The sequence below is a fragment of the Apis florea genome, unplaced genomic scaffold (assembly GCF_048593485.1).
Source record: "Apis florea isolate Af1SG1 unplaced genomic scaffold, ASM4859348v1 contig_1914_pilon, whole genome shotgun sequence".
Lineage (NCBI taxonomy): Eukaryota > Metazoa > Arthropoda > Insecta > Hymenoptera > Apidae > Apis > Apis florea.
In genome coordinates, this window is record NW_028256504.1 from 1986062 (window position 1) to 2010944 (window position 24883).

The 24883-nt window shown below is 28.0% G+C and overlaps 2 protein-coding genes and 2 long non-coding RNA genes across 7 annotated transcripts; 2 read left to right on the plus strand and 2 right to left on the minus strand.

The window, feature by feature from the left end:
- The first annotated feature begins 317 nt into the window (after positions 1-317).
- On the plus strand, positions 318-21485 carry Cad96Ca (tyrosine kinase receptor Cad96Ca). 3 transcript variants are annotated; one of them, XM_086913605.1, is made up of 8 exons: positions 318-1309; positions 15835-16085; positions 16845-16957; positions 17953-18349; positions 18818-18991; positions 19380-19730; positions 19966-20271; positions 20648-21485. In XM_086913605.1, the coding sequence occupies exons 1-8, from the start codon at positions 1255-1257 to the stop codon at positions 20882-20884; spliced, it is 1884 nt and encodes a 627-aa protein (XP_086769731.1). In that variant the 5' UTR covers positions 318-1254; the 3' UTR covers positions 20885-21485. The 3 variants fall into 3 exon arrangements, with proteins under 3 accessions (XP_086769731.1, XP_086769734.1, XP_086769726.1); XM_086913608.1 differs by lacking the exon at positions 318-1309 and adding an exon at positions 10157-10491; XM_086913600.1 differs by lacking the exon at positions 318-1309 and adding an exon at positions 15038-15192.
- LOC116415617 (uncharacterized) lies at positions 2551-5460 on the minus strand. The gene is made up of 3 exons (XR_015293839.1): positions 4980-5460; positions 3855-4549; positions 2551-2853 (listed from the first exon to the last, which is right to left on the minus strand). It is a non-coding gene; the product is annotated as an uncharacterized LOC116415617 (long non-coding RNA).
- Positions 8479-15951, minus strand: LOC147658607 (uncharacterized). The gene is made up of 3 exons (XR_015293845.1): positions 15811-15951; positions 10786-11023; positions 8479-10591 (listed from the first exon to the last, which is right to left on the minus strand). It is a non-coding gene; the product is annotated as an uncharacterized LOC147658607 (long non-coding RNA).
- Positions 21486-22248: 763 nt separating the features above from the next.
- qm (geranylgeranyl pyrophosphate synthase quemao) lies at positions 22249-24119 on the plus strand. Of its 2 annotated transcripts, none has more exons than XM_003691026.4 (8): positions 22249-22451; positions 22573-22643; positions 22780-22934; positions 23081-23225; positions 23294-23414; positions 23504-23643; positions 23703-23805; positions 23883-24119. In XM_003691026.4, coding segments are annotated over exons 1-8 (954 nt in total). In that variant the 5' UTR covers positions 22249-22450; the 3' UTR covers positions 24101-24119. The 2 variants fall into 2 exon arrangements, with proteins under 2 accessions (XP_003691074.2, XP_012350627.1); XM_012495173.3 differs by having other exon boundaries at positions 22350-22451; positions 23868-24119.
- The last annotated feature ends 764 nt before the right edge of the window (positions 24120-24883 follow it).

Sequence of the window (24883 nt, forward strand, 5' to 3'; positions counted from 1 at the left end):
AATCAAAGAATCGATTGCTTTATTTTATTTTTCATTTTCAAATAAATTATTAACTTTTCAATTACTTCATAATTGAATAAACTAATAGTTTATTCAATTTCTAATTTTATCTAATTTCACGAAATATTTTTAAAAAAATAATGTTTAATTTAAAAGTTAAAAATTATAGAAGCTGTAAAAGTAAAAAAAAAAAATCATAAAAGAAATAAAATATATAATAATTCATTTAATACTTTGTCTAATTGTTTAACAAAGTTGATTGAATCGAAATGATGAACTCGATACTTGATTCTTTAATAGTTACGCCAATGATACGTGTTCTTTTAGTTTGATCGGCATGGCTGCCACAGCATTCACGAACAGATCGCGTCGCGATGCACGTAGAGTCAGTACTCGATTCACGAGCGGCATTTTTTCGAAATCAAAAGGCTTAACAGGTGATCAATTTTAGTTCGAAAATGCGTAAGATCGGTACATGTTTTTCTAATTTGAATTAGTGATTCTAATCATGGTCATGTTATTTTTTAACCTAGAGTCAGTGAAAAGTGATCGAGAAATCGATTGACAGGAATATAATGTTATCTACACCAAGATGAAAGAAAGATCATGATACTTGGAGACAACATATACAATTCTGATACGATTGAAGCCGAAATATTTCAAGCGTTTCTTGAAATTCACTTCAATGATGATTTACTAGCGTTCGGTGTATTCGTAATTAATATTTCGCTGCGAACTGTGATCGCTCTAAAAACTTGTGCCGGTTAATTATCTGACTCGAGAGAAAGTTGACTGCTTTGCGTGTTCTGACCGGTTGATTCTACCACAAGTAGCAAAACTTTCGAGTTGGTGTTTTCGAATTGTGCATTAATCAATGTTGATTAAAATTGTGTGTGTAATATATAGATGAAGAAGTTTGTCGAGAATCTGTGTGATTTTGTGTTCGTTATCGAATATATTCGAGAAATGTTTATGTACAATTTGCAACTGTTTTTCAATGTATCTAAGGATAATTAGTATCGAGTATGAAGATATATTCAATCAGATCGACGCAAAAAAGAATAATAAATGTATCTGTATGAATGATAGATGCATTTACATATATATGATTGACAGTGTAACATTTCGATAGATGTCATCGACAGAACTGGCTATCAAAGTGTTTCGATTTATCGTGGCTCGGATCGATCCACGTATCGGCGAGTCGAATGTGATTCTGTTGATATTTCATGTATCGTAGACCAATGTAGCGCAATGTTTGTCAGATTGATTGTCGTTATTATGGCGCTGTGCCTATGGAATGGAGTCGGTAAGATATTTTTTTATTTTTTAACATTTTTTTAATATTTTTGATTGATATACATATTATCATTCAATTAACGATTTTGTAAACAATCGAAATTTTGTTTCTATTTTTTTTAAAAATAATGGCAGTGATATTCAAAATATTAAGAACATTCGTTTGAAAGATCGATAATTCTTAATATTTACAATGATTATTTATTTAGTTTTGATTTAAATATAAATGAAACAAGTTGAAAATTTTAATGACGAACAATAATTTTAAGTTTGAAAAACTTTTACCAATAATCTATGATATTTGTAGTTTTTCAACCACGATTTTATAGCCTGTACTTTCTAATATATCCCGGAGAAAGCGTCGAGAATACTTCTTCTGACGCATGCTTCAAATAATGCGAAATCAGAATATAGAGGAATAAATTTAACGAACAAATGAATCAATTCGATATTATTTATTTGTTCAAATTTCATACATAATTTCAAATAAAATTAAACGTTAAATATTATTAAAATAATCCGTATCATATAATAATATGAAATTTTTTTTTGAATTATAAAAATTTTTTCTTTTAAATTAATTATGAAAATATAATTCTTATTTTTTTAAATAAATCTTAAATTTCTTTTGTTACGCATTTTAAACAAGTGTAATAAACGGGACATTATGTATATTTAAGTTATATTCTACGAAATGCTGCCATATGCATTGGTGATAAATTCGTTACAGCTTTCAATCTATAATGGAGATTCTCACCTGTTGTTCAATGAAATTATGGCCTGAAAAAGCATATTATAATGTATGTCATGAAATATAGAAAAATTGTGAAATAATAAATATGAATTGTCATCCTATATTGAAAACTATAAAAAAATGTATGACAATATTTATGATGTTTTAAAAAAACTTTTTAAAGCTTGTTGAATTTAATCAAAATGAACGATTTTATAATATCAAAAAAACAATAAATATTATTAAAATTTTTTCAGTTTAAAAAAATCTAGATTTTTTCTGATTTTTTTGAAAAAAGTATTCTACTTTTAATTATTGATATTTTTGGTTCAATTATTATAATTTTTATTATTTATATCATAAGTTCATGAATATATATTTTTTAATTATTTGAAGGAAGAGAAATATATTTCTGAAAATAATTTATGATATCCATATCTAAAAAAGATACAAAGATTTCTTCTCATCTAACAATAAATGAAAAATGAGATTTCTTCAATAGAAATGAATAATTTCAATAAAATTTTCAATAATTTTCCTTTATTTTTAAAACAATTTATTATATATAAAAATAAAATCCATATGTAACTTCTTATCATTCTATAAAATTACATCTTCATCAAATATATAATATTGCAATAAATGTATATTTGTATGCATTTAGCTTGCAAATTATTTATCATATACATTCACTTTCATATACATATACGTATACGCATATTGCACCTACGCAACATTCTTTTCATATTTCATTAAGTTGTCGCCTTTGATACAATGAATTCTGTTCGTTGTGAGCGATTCCTTTCTATTTAATGTTGATGCTATGAAATAAAAAAAATGTCTGTCTTCTTTCCAAATATATAATTGTACGGTTAAATAAAATAGAAAAGAGATTGATAAGAGATGTACGGTGAATTAATTTGAATATTCGAACTCGTCGTGGAATCCAAACCTATGATTTACAGATTTAAATATGAATTTTCTTCGATTGGTTAGCAATATCGGATTCACTTGTAAACGAGTCTATACCATGATTTAATGGAATAGTGGTGAAGGGTACAAGTGAAAGTTACTTAAATCATTTATTCGATCTATTCGAATTATCGTTTATTTTATCGATTTCCTTTTTCTTTTTTATTTTTTTTTTTCTATGTTGATATATTAAACATAAAATAACAGGACGAAATAAAATTTAGAAAAATAGGAAAGATTTATTTGAGAAATCAAAATACATTAAAAGAATGCTTATAGTGACGTTGATTACTGTAAAAAGTAACGGTGTTTACTTCGATTACAATAGAGCAACGGCATTTATACAAAGAATAAAGAAATGTGTCAAAGTTGTATAAATTAAGAATTATATGTGCTCTGTTCCATAACTAAAATATTGAAGTCTTATGAAAGTATGTAGTAGATTTCTCATGAAACTATTTTTAACATCTCATATCAAAGAAAGAAAATTTTTCTTTTGTCAGCGTAAATTCTTTAAAAAAAAAAAAAAATTATCCTTCAAATAGCTTTGTTAACCAAAAGGCCCAGGAAGTTTCCAAACAGACTTAAATAGAAAGTCGTTGTCGCGACTTGAGAGACACCTGCACGTAGAATTCTTTTAACTAGTGATGGGATCAAGTTCAATATGTACTTATAAGTAAATTTAAATCTAACGAAAAAAATCATTTTATAGGATTCATATAATAGTAGTAAGATATTATAAAGTATTTGATCTTTAGTATTCATAAAATTTTTAAAAAGATTCGAGAGAGATCGAGAGAGATTCGAGAAGATTATAAGATTTATAAAAAATTCGAATATTTGAACATACTTGCGATAGATGTAGTGCCATTACTCTTTCGTAATCCACTTTTTTATAGGTTCTGAGTTTCAAAGATATTTACAGTATTTATACGAAGTCGAAAGAAAGAAGCCAATTAACCGATAACCGATAACAGTTGTGACACGAAGATGCACGACTCTAAGAATCTTTAAAGAATGCAAAAGAACGCGGCAATTTTATCTGAAAAAAATTTTACTGACTCTCGTTAATAGATAGACGAATATACTTATATAATATTTATTTTCATAATATAGATATTCTCGATATGATTTTACCAATCAAAAGTTTGAACATATCCCAAGAATTCATCGTTCTGTAACCTCAAAAATTCTATCATAATCAAATTTATTAACGAATAACTGAAATTATTACTGAAATTATTATTATTATTATTATTATTATATAGAATTATTTTTTAATTAGTAATAAAATTAATAAGAAAATTTGATAGTTATAATTGGTAATTGCAAATAATCAACTGCATATTTGTTTTCATAATGATTTTTTGTCAAAAGAAAATACCAATTGCCTGGTATGCATTAAGAAAGTTTATTTCGTTTACTCGTGTTCTTTCTCATCGTTTGTTTCGCACGCTTACCAACCTTTTTCTTTTATTGTTCTTTTTAGTTACACGTGCTTCCTGTTTAAGTGCGCCTCCTCTTGGCATTTTTCAACACTGCGATCTGTAAATAGAACAAAGTTGTTGCATCTATGTTGTTATAATTTGAGTTGTTTAATAGATAATTTATTATAATATTAATAAAAAAACAAGAATTTTACGATGAAAATTTCATTAAAAAATTTAATGACATACAAATTATGATAATCAAAGTTTTTTGTCTTAATAATCTAAAATTAAGTAAGTAATCTAAACTAATCTATAACCTAACATAACCTATGAAGTAAGATTCAATTAATTTCATTTACTGATTAAAAATGAAAAAAAAACTTTTCAGCTAATGTAATTCATTTTAAATATTCATTAGAATTTGTATTGTACTATCGATAAATATTAGATAGAAAGATGAAAAGTATATTAATGCCTAAATATTTTTGCGAATTTGTTCGAAAACTACCGAGATTCTTCGGCAAAGACTCGTATTTCGACCAAACCTTGTGCAGACGAGCGATTATCGCTGAAGGTTGGATACACGACTTCTTGTTTGGTGTCTGGCGACCCGATTATGCGACCGGCTGTTAAACGTTAATTCGTCTGGCGAGTGGTCGAGTCATTCGTCGTTTTATTTTGTCGCGCAGCCATTTTTCCGCTCGAATTCCTTGGTTGAGGAGGGATCACGATCGTGCTTTTGGTTGTCTTCGCTCGTTAAAGGAAACCGTTGCAGAAAAATACGATGCAGAAAAAGTGCGGAAAAGTCATTCCCGGAACACATTCTTGCATTATCGACCAACCCGATGCGTTCACATGCGTATCAATCACACATTCTTTTTGTTTAATAAACGTGCATTTGTTCAATCAATGATACACAATGGATTGTCCATTGTGAAAATTTCTGAAGAGTTTCTCAGATATTTTGAATTTTATTGAAAATGAAAGATAGATATATAGCTTGTGAAATATAGTTTATTGTATTATATGTATTTTCATACTTTCACATTTTCATTTGTCTTTTTTTTTTATATGTCTGTTTATCTAGAAGGAGATTTATTAAATTAGATATATTTTTAAATAGGATTTTTAATATTTGAAAAATTTAATAATAATTTTTGAGATTTGAAAATTAATTTAATCTATAATTAATGTGTTAGCTTTCAAGACAAAAAATCTGTAATAATCAAACTGAAGATTGAATATTATTTATCACGTTATTATTAGTAAAAAAAGATTTACAGTTATTCCAGTTATAAATGTTAAAAATGCTTATTAATTCGATAAAGATAACGGTATTTTTTTAAATTGTGATTCATATTTCTTTTTAATTATATCAATGATATAAAAATTAAATAGAATTAGAGGATGGATATTAAAATTATATTAAAAATAAATTTGTTCTATATACGCGCGAAAATTATAATTAAATGGTATTATTATTTTCATCTTGCAAAATGTGTTACACGTTAAATACATAGCAATTGACTAGGAAGGATCGTTCTTGTGCCGACATTCGTGTCTCTGAGAAAATGCTCGGCGTTGTGCGGTAATTCAGGCGCTGGTACTTGTTTCATAGAACAACCATTACTTAACCATTACAAACTTCTTATGGCACTAATTGACTTCTATAAATTTACCGCATTTAATAATGAATTATACATAAAATACGTACCATTAATGCAATATATACATACGTCACACAGTAAATAATTAATTGTATAATTAACATGTATGAACAAATTATTTGTTACGACATATTAATTAGAAAATAGTCTAGAAAGTTAAGTCTATACATTCGTATCTTTGTTATATAATTAATTAGTGTAGCATTTCATTTTATTTTAGCATTGTTAAATTTTATTACTAATTATAAAGAATCTTATTATCTCACAAATTTAATAAAAGAAATAATCCATATACAAATTTTACAGTTTAAATTTAAATCAAATAGCGATACACAAAGATACAAATGAAATTGTGAACTCTTAGTTTTTTTTGCCGCACAAAAAATATTTACCTGTAAATTTACGTTATAAATTTCCAATTAATATGTAAAATAACAAATGAGATTCGTGTCCCCTTTAGCGTGGCACGAGAAGAAGAAAAAGTTCTTCGTGAAATTTTAACTCGTCTGCATTCACAAAACCGCGAAACATATACTTACGCCTGAATATAATGTTACAAGTCGCATATGGCCACATTAAGATTCGCTCAAGGCAATCTGATGAAAAGATTTCAAGGTTTTATACCGCTGATCACCGAAGATGTATTTTTTTCTTCTTTTACTTAACTCTTTTTCTTAAAATATTATTATTATCGCGAATACAAATATCTTTCTTAATACCACAACTTCCTAATTATTTAAACAGGTATTGAATTTATATACATAGCTAGTTTTAACAGAAATATTTCTTGCACAAATATTCATAGTTTTATTCAATGAATATCCTATAATTTATAATTATTCATACATATCTGTTTTATACAATGGAATATCTTTTGATGAAAGATTGATATGAAAAAAAAAAAAAAGAAATATTTTTTAAAATACAATCCCATAAATTAACCAATGCAACTTATTTCCTACAAAAAATATATCAAAAAAATCGTTAGTTTAAAACATATCCAACAACTTATTAATAATAACACTTGGACTTGAATCCGATTTACAAAAGTGTATGTAAAAGTCGTTCGTTTGGAAACGAGAAGGAGGAAATTTTGCACCCAAAATGGCCATAATCGAATCTCTAAACGAATTTTCGGTGTGCGTGAACGTCGCCGTGCATGAAAGTGAAGCGTCGTGCTAAGGAATATTTAAGGACCGACGATGACCTCACCGAAGTGAAAGTTCTCCGGTTCTGTTCCCTACACTCGGTTAAAACGAGCAAAAGATAAAAAAAAAGAGAGAGAGAGAGAGAGAGAGAGAGGTCCCTCGGCCTGTTTCGAGCGCCCATAAGCCTGGATGTATCCGCTTCCGGAAGGCAACGCGTTCCTCGTTGACGTCACGACCTTGGTCGAATACCACGAAATCGATGGTTTCGAAAGATCGGCCTTCGATCAAGCGGATTTTCGAGTTTCGATGATCGTCCAATGATTTTCTTACGATGGGATGCTATACGTATCGTGAAGCGATAATGGATTTTTATGTTGCAGGGAACGGATATTAAATTATTGTTTTTTTCTTTTGGTTTGGATCCTTGGTAAATCCCCAACTTTCTCTCGGGGATTTATTTTGCGATATAAACACTCCTTTGGAATATTATTGTAACTTAGATTGTCGTAACTTATTTCTTCACTTTCTATTTTAAATGCTGTATTTTTTTTTTTTTTTTTAATTTCGTTAGGAATTTTTATTAAGAATCCGTTTTAATTTGTTAGATTGAATAGATTGACAGAATATTTGATGGCACTTTGAGATCTTTCAATCTGAATGTAATTTTTCTGCTCAAGCAATAAGAAAGATTTGAAAAAAATTAAAATATCTAAGTTTAAAGTGTTATAAAATTAAATCTATTAAATAAATTTCATATAATTATTTTAATATTGCAAAAAAATAAAGGAAGATCTTGATTATGACATTGTTGTATCATTAAGTTATTAGCCACGGTTAAATTTTATTGTATATCGAATTATGCAAACATTATGTCGTATTGTTGTATTCCAAAAATTCATTGGTCGTATTGCGATGGAAATGAGAAATCGTCCGCGGTATATTTTCGTAGCGTTCGAGCGAAAGATGGAAACCGAATAGTTCACTTTCAGATCCTGTTGCGTCTCACGTTACTTAAGTACTTGCAGATCTATCCATTCTCCATGAGTCATTCTTTAAAAGTTGCACGTGTAATCGTTACGATTAATCTATTTTATTTCTTTTGAACAAATTACTGGAGAGTATCATATTAGGAAGAAATTGTTTAAAAATATTATAACACGATATGTTTGATATTTATATATATGTTACTGTTTCGAGTTTCAGAAGAACAGTTCTTTAAACTTTATATGTTAAATATTTTTATTTCTGATAAGAAGATAAAATTGATCGTCTACAAATAGTTGAAAAAATATATTTTCTGACGCAAGAAGTTTAAAAAAAACTTTATTTTTTTTTTTGCCATTACTTTGGAAATTTCGATAAGAATCGAACGATTCACCGGGGGAAAGATTTATTGATAATTTATTATGATATTATTGTTTAAATTTTCTATTTTAAATTTTTTTTAATTTTATTACAAATAGCATTAAATTTTTAAACAATTATAAATTCTTTTTCCAAGGTAAATTCGTTACTTCAATGCCTGTCTAAAATATGGCTGGCATTACTGTACAGAAAATTGAAAGAGATATTTTAAGAGTAAGACTTAAGTCTCGGTGTTCAAGTGTGTATCAAAGTCGAGAGCGCTTGACTTTCTATCCATTAACGAGAATTTCTGTCTATCTTGTGCTAAAACTATTGATAAATATAATTGCTGAATGCTTATAATTGAACACTGTCAAAGGAAATATTTATTTTCTTATACGAATAGCTGGTGGAGATGTTATTTTTTTCAAAGATCAACAAAATTTCTTGAATTAATAATTTTATTAATCCTTCATTGATGCATATAAATAATTTTTTATTAAAAAAAGAATAGTTTTTCTAAATAAATACTGATAATAAAAATTATCCTCTTTTTTCAATGTTTTTACATGTTAATTGACAGCCATTTAAAAATCATGTTGACCCTAAAACTGTATCTATCGAGGTTAATTAGTAAAACTTGTTTTTTTTTTTTTTTCTTTTTACACTTAATATAGTGTTTTTACATTTTTTTTTTTTTTTTTGACCTTCATAAGATAAAGTTGACCTTCGTGTGACATTAACACGTTTATTTATCTGCATAATCAATTTTATCTGAAACAACTTTTCTTAACGTATAATATTCCTATTATCGAGCGAGATAAGATTCAAAGTGATCAAGTTATTTTTGTTTAAGAATGTATTTGTTATATCATAGATTATATATAGTTTACCATAGATTGTATATACATGTATATCTATAAATTCATAAAAACTTTCCCTAAAAAGTTTCAAAAACTACTTTCACTAATTCTGACAGCAATAGATGTTTATCAAACATCAACATAATATCACAAGACTCCCTAATCTTAATATCAACTTTCATTAAACTGATCAATGAATTGGTTATATATATCAACAATCAATTTTAATCTTTTATTATTGATAATTGCTTAACTTCACTTTTTACAATTATATTTGTCAATCATAATTTTTATACCAATGGAAGATTATTCGATAATCCACTTGGACATTTATTTTTGAATGATTTTATAAATTTCATGCAGCGATCTGATCTTTATCATCAATCCATTTTCTAAATCTTGCCTCTGACAATAATACTATATATAAATATATAGATTATCCAATTTCTGGAAACTATTTTCTATTCTTTTTTCTTTGTCTGTAATTAAATAAGTGGGACAGATTGACAGTGTCGTTAATGGTCTCGATTCGTACGCGACACCTGACTCGAGGGAAGAGCCGAGCAACAAGTAGATCCCTTGCATTTCCGACGCCGGTGAAAAACCCATGATTCGACGCAGGTCGTACTGACATGCGCACACAGCAGTGGCAGCCCTGTCGTTTGGTCGCACTTTCATCGTCCCACTTTCTCCGTCTTGTTCCTTTGCTCGTTGACCACACTGTTGGCCAGTCAACCTTTACACTCCATTAATTTTTCTTTTCTCTTCGTTTTTTGTTTATTGGGAAATTGGGACTCTTTCGTTAAGATAACGAAGAAAAAAACTTTTTGAACTCTTTGAATAGTAGACATTAATTTTTGTTTGTTTCATTTTTTTCTTTCTTCTTATATTTTTCTTTTTCTTTTGCGGTTTATTGGGAAATTGAGACGTCTTTCGTTAGAGATGTATGTAGAGAGATATAAACGTGAGAAAAATATAGAACTAGTGGCTAATGATTACGTGGCGTTAGTGTTATAGTGTTAACTGAGTATGAAGGTAAATCTAATAAAAGTGTATATGTAAATTATTATACGTGTAGAATATAGATATATTAGATTTATACCCTTTGTATCCTAGATCAAATTTTCAAGTTTCGCTAAAACAAAAATGAAAATTACAAAAATTTATTAATCTTTACATTGCTTTAAGTATACTTTTTACTTGGCAAATACTGTTCGTAAGAAAAAAAAAAAAAAAATATTCTAAGAAAAATGTCTAAATCTTAAATTTATTCTTTAGCAACGGTAAAAGAGTTGCAATCGAAAATTTTAATAGTATTATGTTTTATACCGATCATTAATGCCGGCCATTATTTCACGAGAATAACCGCGTAACTGTATTCTCACGGTGCAGTGACTTCAATACCGCTATAACACGCCGGTGCTCGAAATAAAGAAGCACCTTGTACACCGATGTCGCGACTCGTGGCATTGTAATGCCGCGACCGCAATAACAGAAGCATAGAAGCGGGAATTTATGCTTATCGTTTATTTGTCCAGTCGCCGTTCCAGACTTATGAATTCACGGCCTGCAACAAAATGATAACACGCTCTGTGATTCTCATTTTTTTTCCTCTCTCGAGATTGACCCAAGACAAATATTAAATGCAAATTATATATCGTGTAAAATGTTAATTCTTTAACCAAGTAAAAGAGGAATATAGAAAAAATGAATGTAACAAAATGGTGAAAGTATATAATAAAATAGAATTTAAAAATTGCTTAATATGTCAGGAGATACAGAAAAAAATCAGTTTATTTTTATCAATTTTTTATTCTATAATATTAACCTTCTTCTTGTAAAATTTGTTTTTACATATAATCGTACGACATTTTTACCGAGATACATAAATTTGAAATCATTTCAAAAACATTGGAAACCACAAAGTGTACTGTCACTTTGTCACAGTGTGAATGTATCGGCATCGCACCACAGCGGCGCTAGTTGTACATGTATGATGGATCTTTCTTTTTTTTTTATAACACGAAAAAGAGAAGGAAACCATCGAACTATGATAATTTTTTCACGAAATTGAGATTGACTTGTTATTGGCGATTTTCTTATTGACAATTGAAGATCATATTGCAAATGTGATAGAATTATCAGGATTGAGTGAAAGATTTTGTCTCGTCATGTAGAATATTTGAAACTTATTTAAATGTTTAATATAATTGGACTCGGATATTTCTTTGTAGTTTACAAAAATTATTAGACAATAACGGATAATTAATTTAGGAAAAATAGCAAATATAATATATACTATAATTACCAAGAAACTAATTTCACAGTTAATTTAATTTAATATACCTATTGGCTATTCATTATATATTATATTAAGCTATTTTTGTAACTACACTCATTCGTGAAAAATGGCAAAAGCCATTTATACTAATATTCCAAATTAACTTATAATATTTTTGAAAAATTTAAACTATCTTGCGCATCTTGTTAATTTACTGACCATTTCCAGAAAAATGACCAAGCATTCTTAATATTGCGATCACAGATTTACAAAATCGACCAAACAAAATCGTAATAGTGGATTCAAACAGGAAAGAAATAAGAAACCATCCTCGATTCGATAAAAAAAAAAAGTGCCTCCTCCAACATTAATTATCATAAATTCGAATCGAGGCCTAATCTCTCACGCCTTAATTACAAGGCTGGGCTATGCTGTCCATTAGAACCGTGTTTTAAAAATAAACGCGATCCTCCGATCGAGTGGAAAACACGCGAACGAAGAAAGTCATCAGGCAGACAACATCCATAAATTTTAATGATCCACGTTACGGGCGAATTTGCCAGTCACGAATACATGTTTTTCTCGATTCTAATCCTTCGCTTCTGCTTGCTTTACTCTAATTAAATGCCACCGCTTCCTGGCGTTTTCTTTTTTCCTTTTTCTTTTTTCTTCTTCACTCTTATCGCGATTAAAAGATTGATCATAAGATTGATAATTGAAGGTTTGAGGAAACAAGAACTCTGCACGAATAAATCGAAATGATGATAATGATGTTTTTTACCAAGTGCATGTGTTCTACAAAATAAATTGGATTTTTTTTTTTGTTTTATTTTTATTTTTATCTTGCAAAGCTTATTCATAGTCGATGTAATATTTGAAAAGCGATTAATTTTAATTTTTCTGCTCTAAATGAATTTTTTAACAAACGAAGAAATGGGAAAGTAAATAATTGTTTTTTTAAGATTCCTTGGATTTATTTTAATGGATAAACTGATTAAAAAGTGGAAGAATGTTCAAGTATTTATTTATTGAACGAACTTGATTGTAAGTAAGAAAAAAATATTATTTTGAACAATAAATTAATTTCTTGAATTGTAATTGTCAAGAGTTTTAGGGAAAAATAGAATTATTTATAGTATATATGTGTCTATTATAATAGATATAATATAATATAATTTCATAAAATATTATAATGGACAATTACAATTGATAAAAATATTATACATTTGCGTTAATTAAATTAAAATTAATGAAACTATCTAAAATTTATTTTATGCAAAAGATTTGAAACGAGGATCTTTTTTTTCTTTTTTTTAATCGTATTATTAACATCAACTCTATGATTATCTTATTTAAATCAGGTTGGAATCGAATGAGAATGCACAGGTAACGTCTAGTGATATTGAAATCAAATCGAAATTGCGAAACATGGTAAGGAATACAGGCTGATAATGAGGACTTTCTCTTGTTCACACGAAAGCTCATTGGTATGCTTGTGTTGAACAAACGGCTCGAGCGTTTGGAACGGTGAACAGTGTGCTGTAACATTAGCGAATAATTACCGAGATCGTAAAGTTTGTTAGTTAACTAACGGAACTGTCTTATTCAGTTCTTCTTCCTGTGTGTATTTTATTCAGGATATCGATATATTCGTGAGACAAATTGGAGGTTAAAAGTTATTAGTGGAAAAATATCGATTGAAGTTTACTTATCGAGTTATAACCAATTTAATTTTTCGGATAAATTGTAGAAATTGTACGGAATGTTGATATATTTGGTTATGGATAATCTTCGAAAGTAGTATTATTAATTTTATGAATCAAAAGAGATATATAAAACTTGGTATGCAGAAATGCCAGTTGAAATTTACTTATTGAGTTATAAGTAATTTCAATTTGCGTGTTAAGGTTAGGTTAAGAATATAAATACATTTATGGACGATGGAATTCAATACGTACAAGTGGAATTGTGCATCTTTTAAATTAAAATAAATAATTTATATCTCTTTTGTAACATGTGAAATGAACAAACGAAAAATAAACTTCGATAAAATATATTATAACCATGCGATGGAAATGACGTTCGCGTTAACGGCGCCAAATTTAAAAATTTCCAAGAAATAAAAATTATCCAAATTTAACGTTTAATTCACGATGAAAAATTATATTTTTATTGTTAAAACCGAAGAATCGCTAAATTTTGATCGAAAATTTGTTTTGATCTTTGAAAAAAAAAAAAAAAATATATCATCTATTTTCGCAATCTTTATTTTTAACTTTTTTTTTCTCTCTCTCTTTTAAAATTTCTAAAAAATTCATTTTCATAAGATTCATAAAAATATTTTCACGATGAAATAATAAATATACATATAGGGCATATAATGAAACTGTTATAGTACAAGAGCGCTTGTTTCGTTGTTTCATTCAACGCGAGTATAAATTAAAACGAACGAGGTAACTCGGTAGGCGACGTACGATCCATTATTTCAAACAGCTACCGTGTTTTCTCGGCTGAGAAGAACTGCCGATTGAGATCTCGAAATCGTAGATAAGAATGGTAATACCGATACTCGGTGCAACGGTATCTTATGCTACCGAGAATTGAACCGGCACGACGAATGATCATACGTTATATCGCCTGGTAACGCACGAACGACCTCTTACACGGAAGGTACAACAAATCGGATAATTTATGTGATCGATATGGTAAAATTGGACGTAGTTTATAAAAGAATTATGGAGATCATAATTTAGAGCAATGATCATACATATATGTATATATATATAGAAATAAATGTATTTGTAGAAAAATATTTTTATTTTATAAAATAAATGTAAATAATAAAACGGCTTCTCTGTAGAATATGTAAAAAAAATATATATAGAAAGTAGTTATCCGAAGAATTTTATGTCTCTTTTATGGGTAATTTATTATTTCTCTTACTAGAAAACAAAAAATTCGAAAAGGAAGAAAATAATAAATATATAATTAATGTAATATAATAAATTCATTATTTTCCTTTTTTAGATCATAATACGAAATTTAATATCGTAAAATGTATATTAAATTATCCTAGATTAGATATAGAAGTTAGCATTGCAAAGATTGTATATAATAATTAAATGTTTGAATAACGTGGAATTACAGAATGAAATAATAAACATAGAAAAATAATTTTTCTATTAAAATTCTCTTAAGATTACATTGAAACAAGATATTAAAGGAATTAAAAAATTTTAGAAAAACAATCGTTTGTTCTCTAATGATTCGGGATTGAATTAAATTAATAGGAAAAAAATTTATTCGAATGAATATAAGATGAGGTAAAAAATTCACAAAACGACTTCTAATGTGCATGTCTGAGACGAGACGAGAGGATACATTTCAAAGGCTTGGATCTCGTTATTTCGTTACTTACGAAAAAAAGAACGAAAAATCTGCAATCTCTGAATACGGTACGAAAGGTTACACTCTACTTGACGATATGAACTCAAAATCTAGGATAAGAATGCATATCAAGGCCGATCTCTCAAGCTATTCGCGGCTCTCTCTCATTATCGTTCGGTAAATCCGAACTTAATTAGAACTCAAGCGGAAAGCCGTTTCGTTCTAAGTACGAATTAATCGGATTCGATAAAAAAAAAAAAAAAGGGAAAAGAGCGATTACACGAAGTTCAGTTCAAAATCGATACAGCTGAATCGTGGATGAAAGCGCAAATATTTGAGAATCGAGAATAGGAAGTTTACGATAGTTGCGATAATTTGTATTCCACGAAAAAACGATAAAACAGTTTTAAATCGATAATTCGGCGGTTAATCGATAAAGTAGTTTTCTTTCGAAGGTAATATCAAATTTTTTTTTCATAAATCGATACAATAAATTGATACACATACATACGTACGTGTAATAACGATTGTTCAGATTTATTTATTTAATTTTAATTTGAAACAAAAGTGACAATAGTAATTTTTAATTATATTTAGATTGTTTTACCGAAAATGTATAAAATATTTGCCCTATTCAAGCTAACTACAACTATTATGCCTATTAAACAAACTGAACGTGAACGAACCTTGGCAATTAATTTTCATTGTAGGAAGCCAATTCAGCGACAACACACCACCCGTGATGTGGATAGACCGAAATCTGGTGCTTCTTGATTCAGAGCCTGTAGGAAGCGTGGTTACTAGAGCCCGTGCCGAGGACAATGAACAGGATCAGCTAACCTATGGCTTGGAACCTCTTGGGCACAATTACAACGGAAACGAGAATCCGCAACCCTCGCTTCCTTTCTTCATCGACAATAGCACGGGCATTATCTACGTTAATGAAACGCTCAAAGATAAAGTAAATGTACCTTCTAATCCCTATCTTAATTATTTTCACGTTTAAATTAACGAACAGGGGGAATTCTTCTTTCTCTATCCTCGAATAATTGTTCTTTGTTCAAGCGAATTTTCATATTGTGTAAAAAGTGAATTGTGTTTTCATCTCTAATTAGAGAATTTTTAATCTAGAAAAAGATATCACAAATGTTTTAAATAACATAACACTTTTAATACATTATAGAATATATATCATAAATAGAACATGTTTTTTTTTTATCAGTACATAATCTACTATTTAAAAATAATAAGACCACTTTCTTTACTTATTGATTATAATTATCACCAGATTCGAGTGGCAATTTAACAATTGCTGTTACACTCAAATAAAATATGTACAAGTGAATTATCTTAGTACAATTATTTCAACGATAATTACTTTTCCAACAACAATATCCATCGTTAAGTGGAATTTTGAAAAATTAAGAAACAAGGAACGTGAATAGTAGAGGCCACTTAAAGATCAAGTTTATTTCTTCAAATGGAATTACGTTTACCATTAACCGTTCTTTATTACGTTCTATACGTCTGGGCTGGCATCAAATACGAAATACTGCGGCGTCATTGTAATGCATCTAAACGAATCGTTGGACGGGGGCAAAGCGTTTACGTGTCGTCATCTTTTTTCCTCCTTTGCTCAAGACGATAAGAACGTAACACGAGCTGCATACGGTCGACTCGATTCAAGAATTGAACGATGTTTCTTGCTTCTTCTTTCCAGGGAGGGCAGAACCTGTTCCTTTATGTAACCGTCTCCGACGGTCAACTCACGACAAAGACCGAGGTCTACGTTACCATCAAGAACACTTCGGGTCCCAATGGAGGACACACCAGGTGAGTCGAGGATAAAAATGGGCGCAAGATCGATGAACCGATTTTGATCTTCACTCGAGAGAGATCGTTTACTATCCCTCTATGGAATGTAATGTAACAATTTATAATTAAATGCATGATATTAAAATTTGTATCGATGGAAAATTTAAATTACTTATATCACGAATAAAAATTGAGAACCTGAGCATATTAATCAAAAATTACGTATTTCATTTTGAATATTAACTAGAGACTATTTATTTATTTATTTTTTTTAATTTAATCAATTATACGTGTTATAATATATCATAGTATATCAAAATTAAAAATAAATAAAAATAGCTCGTTATTTATATTTCTTAAAAAAAAAAAAAAAAAAGAATGAATCAAAGAAATATCGTTTATATCGTTAAAATTATCTAAAGATACGTCACGATGCAATTAAAATTTGTATTAAAAATTTTATTAGAAATAAAACGTGTTTAAAGCTTTTTAAAATTCGGTATGCAGTTGGTTTTTCGATCTATTCCCTTTGAAAATCAACAGCCCCAATCTTGCTTGAAACAGTTTTTCAGTTGATCGAGCAGAGGTTCCGGTGAATCTGCGGGACCTAGTCAACCTGCAAGAAAGTTTCGTCGATAAATCACGGTGAACAGTGCGTGACCTTTTGGAGGACTCTCAGTGGCCCGTTCCATTATTCATGCTCCAGTTCGTCGATGATCAGATTCGTTTTGAGTGACAAACTCTGTTTACCCCAATTTTTCATAATGCTCGTTCCACTCCCGAGCGATCAAAGAATTTATTACGATCCTCTAATTTTTACGACTCTGTTTCAATATTTCTAATTTTTTTAATGATATTATATTAGTAAAATTTTACTCCAATTTTTCACAATAATTCATTATTCTTTCAATATTGACTCCAAAATTGACTCTGTTCCAATTTTCGACGATGCTTTTAGAATCGATCCTCTCGATCGTAATTCACCCTCGTTCTAATTTTCCCTTTTGTTCCAGGAGCCCGTTTCCGGGTCAGCACGGCTCGGCCGGCAGGATCCGGCCGCCACTGTTGGGCCTGTCCAGCCTGCCCAACTACCCCAGGCCTTCGTTACCTCATAAACCACCGCCCGTACCCGCCAGCATACCAAAAACGACCAAGCTACAGCCGGAGGAGGCGAAAGAGGGCGAGGGTGATCCAACCACCGGTGTCCCCCAACCGGCGACAGAGGAGAACGAGGTCGAGGGGCCACCTCTCAGCTCGAAAATCTCGCCTGCCGACGCAGCTCCCTCGCAAGACATAGCTATCACCTTGGTACCCGTGACGGCTGTCTGCGTGCTCGTCGTGGGGCTCGGGATGGGTGTGTGGTCCATGAGGAACAAATTCTGCGGGAACCGAAAGTCTAAGGAAGACACGGTACGAGGATGGGATAGTTATTATGGATATAGCGTCGAATGTATTGTTTCTGAAATGTGGGGAGCTTCAGGTTTTTTTTTTTTTAAGCTACGTTGAATTTTGTATTTGCGATTTTAGATAAATTTGGGATGAAACGTATTTGGAAAACGTATGAAAATATTAGTATTCGTAAAAGTAATATGTCTGTTCATTTGTGATGTAATGTAAATTTGGGATCATTGATATTTGTATGAGAATATTTATAATATGTGGTAATAATAGTAGTAATTGTTCATTTAATGTTAGTAACTTGTTGAGTGAGAAATTACAGTTTTATATTGTTAAGAATATTTATTAATTCCAACAGAGTAGAATAATATTAAGAAGAATGATCATATTCATGTTCATGTTCAAAATATTAAAAATTATTTTGATATTCTATTCGTTACGTTTTAAAATTTTGAAATAATTATTTTTGTTTTAATATAGAAAGAACAAGCTTCGGTTAGCGTCTCGAACATATCAGACGATCCATCGCTTGTCTTGAAAAGATGGCGAGGACCAAAAGCGTACAACAATCGATACGAGCCATGGGAAAAAGAGAATCAAGCCGGTCAGAATAAGCAAGAAGATAAATGGGAATTTCCACGGCATCGATTAAAGGTTGATAATCACGTTAATAAATAAATATAAATAAATATGATAATTATTCAATTGTAATTTCATATTCATTTTATCACGGAAATTTTATTTTAAAAGAATTATTCAAATTTAATTCTTTAAAAAAATTTTTCAAATGTAAATTGATTTTTTTTTTTATATAAAATTATCTTTACTTTATATTTTCACTTTAATACATTTTGAATTAAATGCCATATATATAAATATTTTTTTAAAGGGAATGTTTTCTGTATTGATAATTAAAAAAGCATGATTTATTAAGTTTTTTCTCTATGTATAATTACTATTCAAATTCAAATGTCAACATTTTTTTTCTTTCTTTCTTTTTCATCAAAAAAAAAAATAATTAAACAAATTATTTCATTAATAGGTTTTCAATATTCTTGGTGAAGGTTGCTTTGGTCAAGTATGGAAATGCGAGGCCTTGGATATTGATGGAAAATCAGGAGCTACTATAGTCGCTGTGAAGACATTAAAGGAAAATGCCACGGAAAGAGAACGATTAGATCTCGCTCAGGAATTACGAGTCATGAAAAATTTGGATCCTCATCCCAATGTAGTCAGATTATTGGGCTGTTGTACAGAACGTGAACCTATGTTCGTTATTTTAGAATATGTAAGCGGTGGAAAGCTTCAGAGTTTTCTGAGAGCATCTAGAGAAGAAAGGAATCACGGTGGACCTGGACTGACGTCTAGGGATTTAACTGGATTTGTTTATCAAGTATTACATATTATGTAATATAAAATCTTTTTTAAAAGATAACTTAATTATGTATAATATAATTTTTAAATATGTCTCTGAAATTTTATATAGAATCAATAATGAAAAAAAAATGAAGTAAATAATTTTAATTATTTTAGACTATTATTATTCAACTATCAGATACAAATGTAAATATTATTATTAAATTTTATATCTATTATTATTCACTTACATAATAATTTATATATCATAGATTGCCAAAGGCATGGAATATTTGGCTTCCAAAGGAATTATACATAGAGATCTAGCTGCACGGAATATATTGATCGACGAGAATCGTGCTTGTAAAGTTGCGGACTTTGGATTCGCTCGAGACGTGGCCGCTAATCAAATTTATGAAAGGAAGTCCGAAGGTCGGCTACCTATCAGATGGATGGCTCCTGAGAGTTTATACGACAACATCTTTTCTGTAAAATCGGATATATGGAGTTTTGGGGTATTAATATGGGAAATCGTGACATTGGGCTCCACGCCTTATCCCGGCTTAGCTGCAGCAGAGGTAGGATCTTAGAGTAGTAGGGTCAGCAGAGTTTATTAATTTCAAAGTTGTTATCCTCTAAAAAAAAAATTAAATGCAATCTTTTAAAATTAATTTTTCAGCATACACTTGTGATTATTCATTCATTTTAAAAATTGTTTAAATAAATAACAAATTATCAAAACTCTTTAAAAATTTAATTATATAAATGTAATTAATTAATAATTACAAAGTTTAATGTAATTTAAAATGTTCTTGACTTCTAATACTTTATTTCAATTAATTTTTATTATTATTTTATCTTCTAATCATAAATTATGTTATAAATTATCTTAATATTCGAAAAAAACAAGATATTTAAATATTCGCAGTACATTATATAAAATCATTTTTCTAGGTAATGAGGAGGATCAAAGAGGGCTACAGACTAGATAGGCCAGAACATTGTAAAAGAGAACTTTATAACATTATGTATTATTGCTGGGACAAAGATCCAGCATGTAGGCCATCCTTTGGAGAACTTGTCAGCCTAACAGAAGGTCTTTTACTCGACGAAACCGATTACATTGAATTGGATAGGTTCCCGGACCATTCGTATTACAACGTGCTAAATCTTAGCGGAGAGAAATTGTAAATGATTGTATCTAAAATATAACATTAATATCATTGACTGATTTATATGAATTTTTGATAATTAGGCTAATTAATATGATTTTGCAGCACTGATATATGATGAGTATGCAATAATTTCTTTATGTTTTTCAATTTGTAAATATGCAGAATAATTTATATTAAAATATTATAGTTTATAAATATTTTAATAAAATAGAATTATGCGTCATATCAACTATTCAATGAGTGTTTTGAAAATCATAAAACTTAAATGTTTTAGAAATCTGTTTACCTGTTTACTGAGATTAAGTTCATCGACGATTTACCTGAATTACGCCAATTTGTATATATTAATAAATAAATGTGTGCAAATGATAAATAATTTCACACGTTGAACGAGTTGTAAGTATTCTGAAGAGATAAAGGCGTCGTGAACTAGTCAGAGGTCAAATAAATTTTTTAATGTACGTGTATTAAATATGCGAAACAAAAAGTATATTGAAATTATTCTGATAAAAAAATTTTTTTACATATGCGAATTGTAAATATGTATTAAGTAAGATTTTTAATAAATTATTATGTAATTATTTTTTTGTAAAAATAAATCATTTTAATATGATTTATTTCTTTTGTTTCTATGAATACATTATTTTAAAATTTACCCATTTATTTTACATTTTTTAATTATTTAAATAAATTCTTTCATTAAACTATATTAAAATTTATTACATTACATAATATGTAAATATATTTTATTTTTAATATATTTTTTAAAATAATTTTCTTATTTTTTATTTTTATTATATTATTAATTATATTATTTTTTTTTTAATTTATTGATATTTTTCTATTCAAAAATTATTAGTCTATTAATTATTACGATTATCGAAAACATCGATTATTTAAAAAATTACTAAATAGAAAAAAATTATCAATCTATTTAATATATAATTTATTGCCATTTTTTCTATGAATAGTATGAATATCATGAATAAAAGATATAAATAGAAGAATAGAATATATAATTTTGTATTTTACTTCTGCTTATTTTAATTAATATTATTTTAATGTATGTATGTATGTAATGTATGTATGGATTGATTTTTTGAAATGATTTGCATTGATTTTATACATATTCATAATTATTTTTTTATTATTAGATATTATCAAATACATAAGAATACATATATAATCCACGATGTAGTTATGAATAATTACATAAAAATATATAGAATTCTATTAATATATTAAATACTTCTACTATAAAACGAGATTATTCTGATTCTTTAACATAATGAAATCTGCTACTGGTGCAATCTGGAAATGCAAGCTAATCGAAATATTAAACTTTAATAAGTATAAATCATAATGTAATGTATTTCCATTGTCATTTATTTCAAATTCCAAATTTATTCTTTTTAATCTAAATATAATCTTAATATCTGTATATAATAAAAAACAAGAAATTCAATATAGTATCTTGGAGATAATTTCATTTCAGATAAATTTAGATATTTACTTATCTTAAGTGGAAATTACCAATATAACATAGCAGACGACATCGCATAAGTAGTAGCGGTTCTTATGCAGTAAGTATTGCAGTTTGTCGGTGTAATTTTATTTAATTAATTTTCTTATGTACAATTGTTCAATTAATTGCATATAATGATAATTGTATATAATAACGATACAAATTGATTATTTTAACAGTGCGTGAACACGTCATGGAGAAAGATAAAATTGTACCTTATTCGCGTACCGGTAACAAGGAAGAAGATGAGGTTAGTTTGTTGTGGACCGTGATCAATGAGGTTAAGAAAACTGTCAAAATGACAAGAATCAATCGGGTTTATTATTGTATTGTAAATTGTGTTGTATCATGAATTTTAAATTTTAAAGAGACAATTTTTTCTGTAGATATTATTGGAACCGTATAATTACATTCTCCAAGTTCCTGGAAAACAGATTAGAGCTACATTAGCACATGCCTTCAATTACTGGTTAAAAATAAAATCAGATAAACTTCGTGACATTGGAGATATTATACAATTACTTCATAATGCTAGTCTCTTGTGAGTTTACAAATCTTATTTATTTTGACTCTCAAACTATCACTTTTTTTTTTCAAATATATTGAGTATATTGGATATATTTACAGCATCAAAAATTGTATATATTTATAGTATCACAAAGTTATTGATTATTATAATTTTTACAGAATTGATGATATTCAAGATAATTCAGTTTTAAGAAGAGGTATTCCTGTAGCTCATAACATTTATGGTGTAGCATCTACAATGAATGCTGCAAATTATGCCATATTTATTGCTTTGGAAAAAGTACTTGCTTTAAATCATGTAGAGGTAAATATGCTATATAAAAATTTTTTTTTTATAAATTTTGATTTTAATATTGTTAAAATTAATATTAGGGTATACAAATATATTTAGAACAGTTATTAGAACTTCATAGAGGTCAGGGTATGGAAATTTATTGGAGAGATAATTATATTTGTCCTACTGAAGCAGCTTATAAACAGATGACAATTCAAAGTAAATTTTAACTTGATAATATTTTATCTTCAAATGATTTTATATTTCTTAATATTTTGTTATTAAATTTTCTTAATTTTTTCCTATAGAAACAGGTGGTCTTTTTAATTTGGCTGTAAGATTAATGCAATTATTTTCTGAATGTAAAGAAGATTTTGTACCTTTAACTAGTATTTTAGGACTTTACTTTCAAATTCGTGATGATTATTGTAATCTATCTTCAGAAGAGGTAAGTTTTCAGATTTACATAACAAAATAAAAGTTATAGTATATCAAAAATTTTTATAGTATGTTGATAATAAAGGCTATTGCGAAGATCTTTCTGAAGGAAAGTATAGTTTTCCTATTATACATGCTATACGAAGCCATCCAGAAGATAGACAAATAATAAGTATCCTTTTTTTTAATTATAAATAATCTAATTTTTCAAACATTCTTAAATATTATTCTTAGCTATTATTGATAAAGACATTCTTAGACAACGAACAAAGGATATTGAGGTAAAACGGTATTGTGTTAAATTGTTAGAAAAGTTTGGATCTTTTGCTTATACAAAGACTTTATTGGAAGAATTGGACAAGAAAGCAAGAGATGAAATTGCACGTTTAGGTGGAAATCCCTTTTTAATTCAAGTTTTAGATAATTTAAAATCTTGGAAATACTCAAAACACTCAAGAAATGAATAAAAATAAAAAATTAATTATATTATGTTTTTTTAAAATTTATGTCTATACATATTTAATTTATGTACATTTTTTTTAATATATATATATATATATATATATATATATATATATATATATACATATATATTTCGCAATTAAACATTTATTATCTGCTATGTTTATGAAGATATTTATGAAGATATAAGATTTTTCTTTATTTAACAAATAATACATATGCTAAATAATAAGAATAACTTCAAAATTTATATAAAAATGTTAATATTGTTTGTTGCATGTATATTTTCAGCTGATTATAATTGAAGTTCAAATATTATTTATTACATAGAGATAATACAAAAAGATATCAACTTAATCATATATATATATATATATAAAATATATATATGAACATAAATATATATAAACATAAATATTATATGTATATACATATATGTGACATTTTTAATAAAAGTTTCAATCAAAGATCTCTAATAAAACAAATAATCTGTAGTATTAATATTGACATTTTTTTTCAATAAAAATGTCTGTAACTATATAAATAAATATTCAAATTTTTTTAATTAATTTTCTTATCTTAGTTTGCTATTTGGTCTTTGAAAGTATATAATATATTTGTACATAATACAAATGGATAAATTGTAATGAATATGGAACTCCACATAGAATATTATATTATTTTTAATTATTTTTTAATAATATATTAATATAGTGATCTAATTTTTATTTAGATCATTTTTCATTTTTTTAAAATTCTTCCTGATAATATACTATAAATTTCCATTT

What these genes read in the sequence shown, in the direction of transcription:
- Cad96Ca (XM_086913600.1), top strand. Translation starts at nt 15,087, where the DNA reads ATGTGCATGTCTGAGACGAGACGAGAGGATACATTTCAAAGGCTTGGA. An exon ending in CCCAATGGAGGACACACCAG is followed by an intron (nt 16,958 to 17,952) that starts GTGAGTCGAGGA and finishes CTTTTGTTCCAG; the next exon opens with GAGCCCGTTTCCGGGTCAGC. An exon ending in CCGGCTTAGCTGCAGCAGAG is followed by an intron (nt 20,272 to 20,647) that starts GTAGGATCTTAG and finishes TCATTTTTCTAG; the next exon opens with GTAATGAGGAGGATCAAAGA.
- qm (XM_012495173.3), top strand. An exon ending in TTGCTTTAAATCATGTAGAG is followed by an intron (nt 23,226 to 23,293) that starts GTAAATATGCTA and finishes AATTAATATTAG; the next exon opens with GGTATACAAATATATTTAGA. An exon ending in AGAAGATAGACAAATAATAA is followed by an intron (nt 23,806 to 23,867) that starts GTATCCTTTTTT and finishes TATTATTCTTAG; the next exon opens with CTATTATTGATAAAGACATT.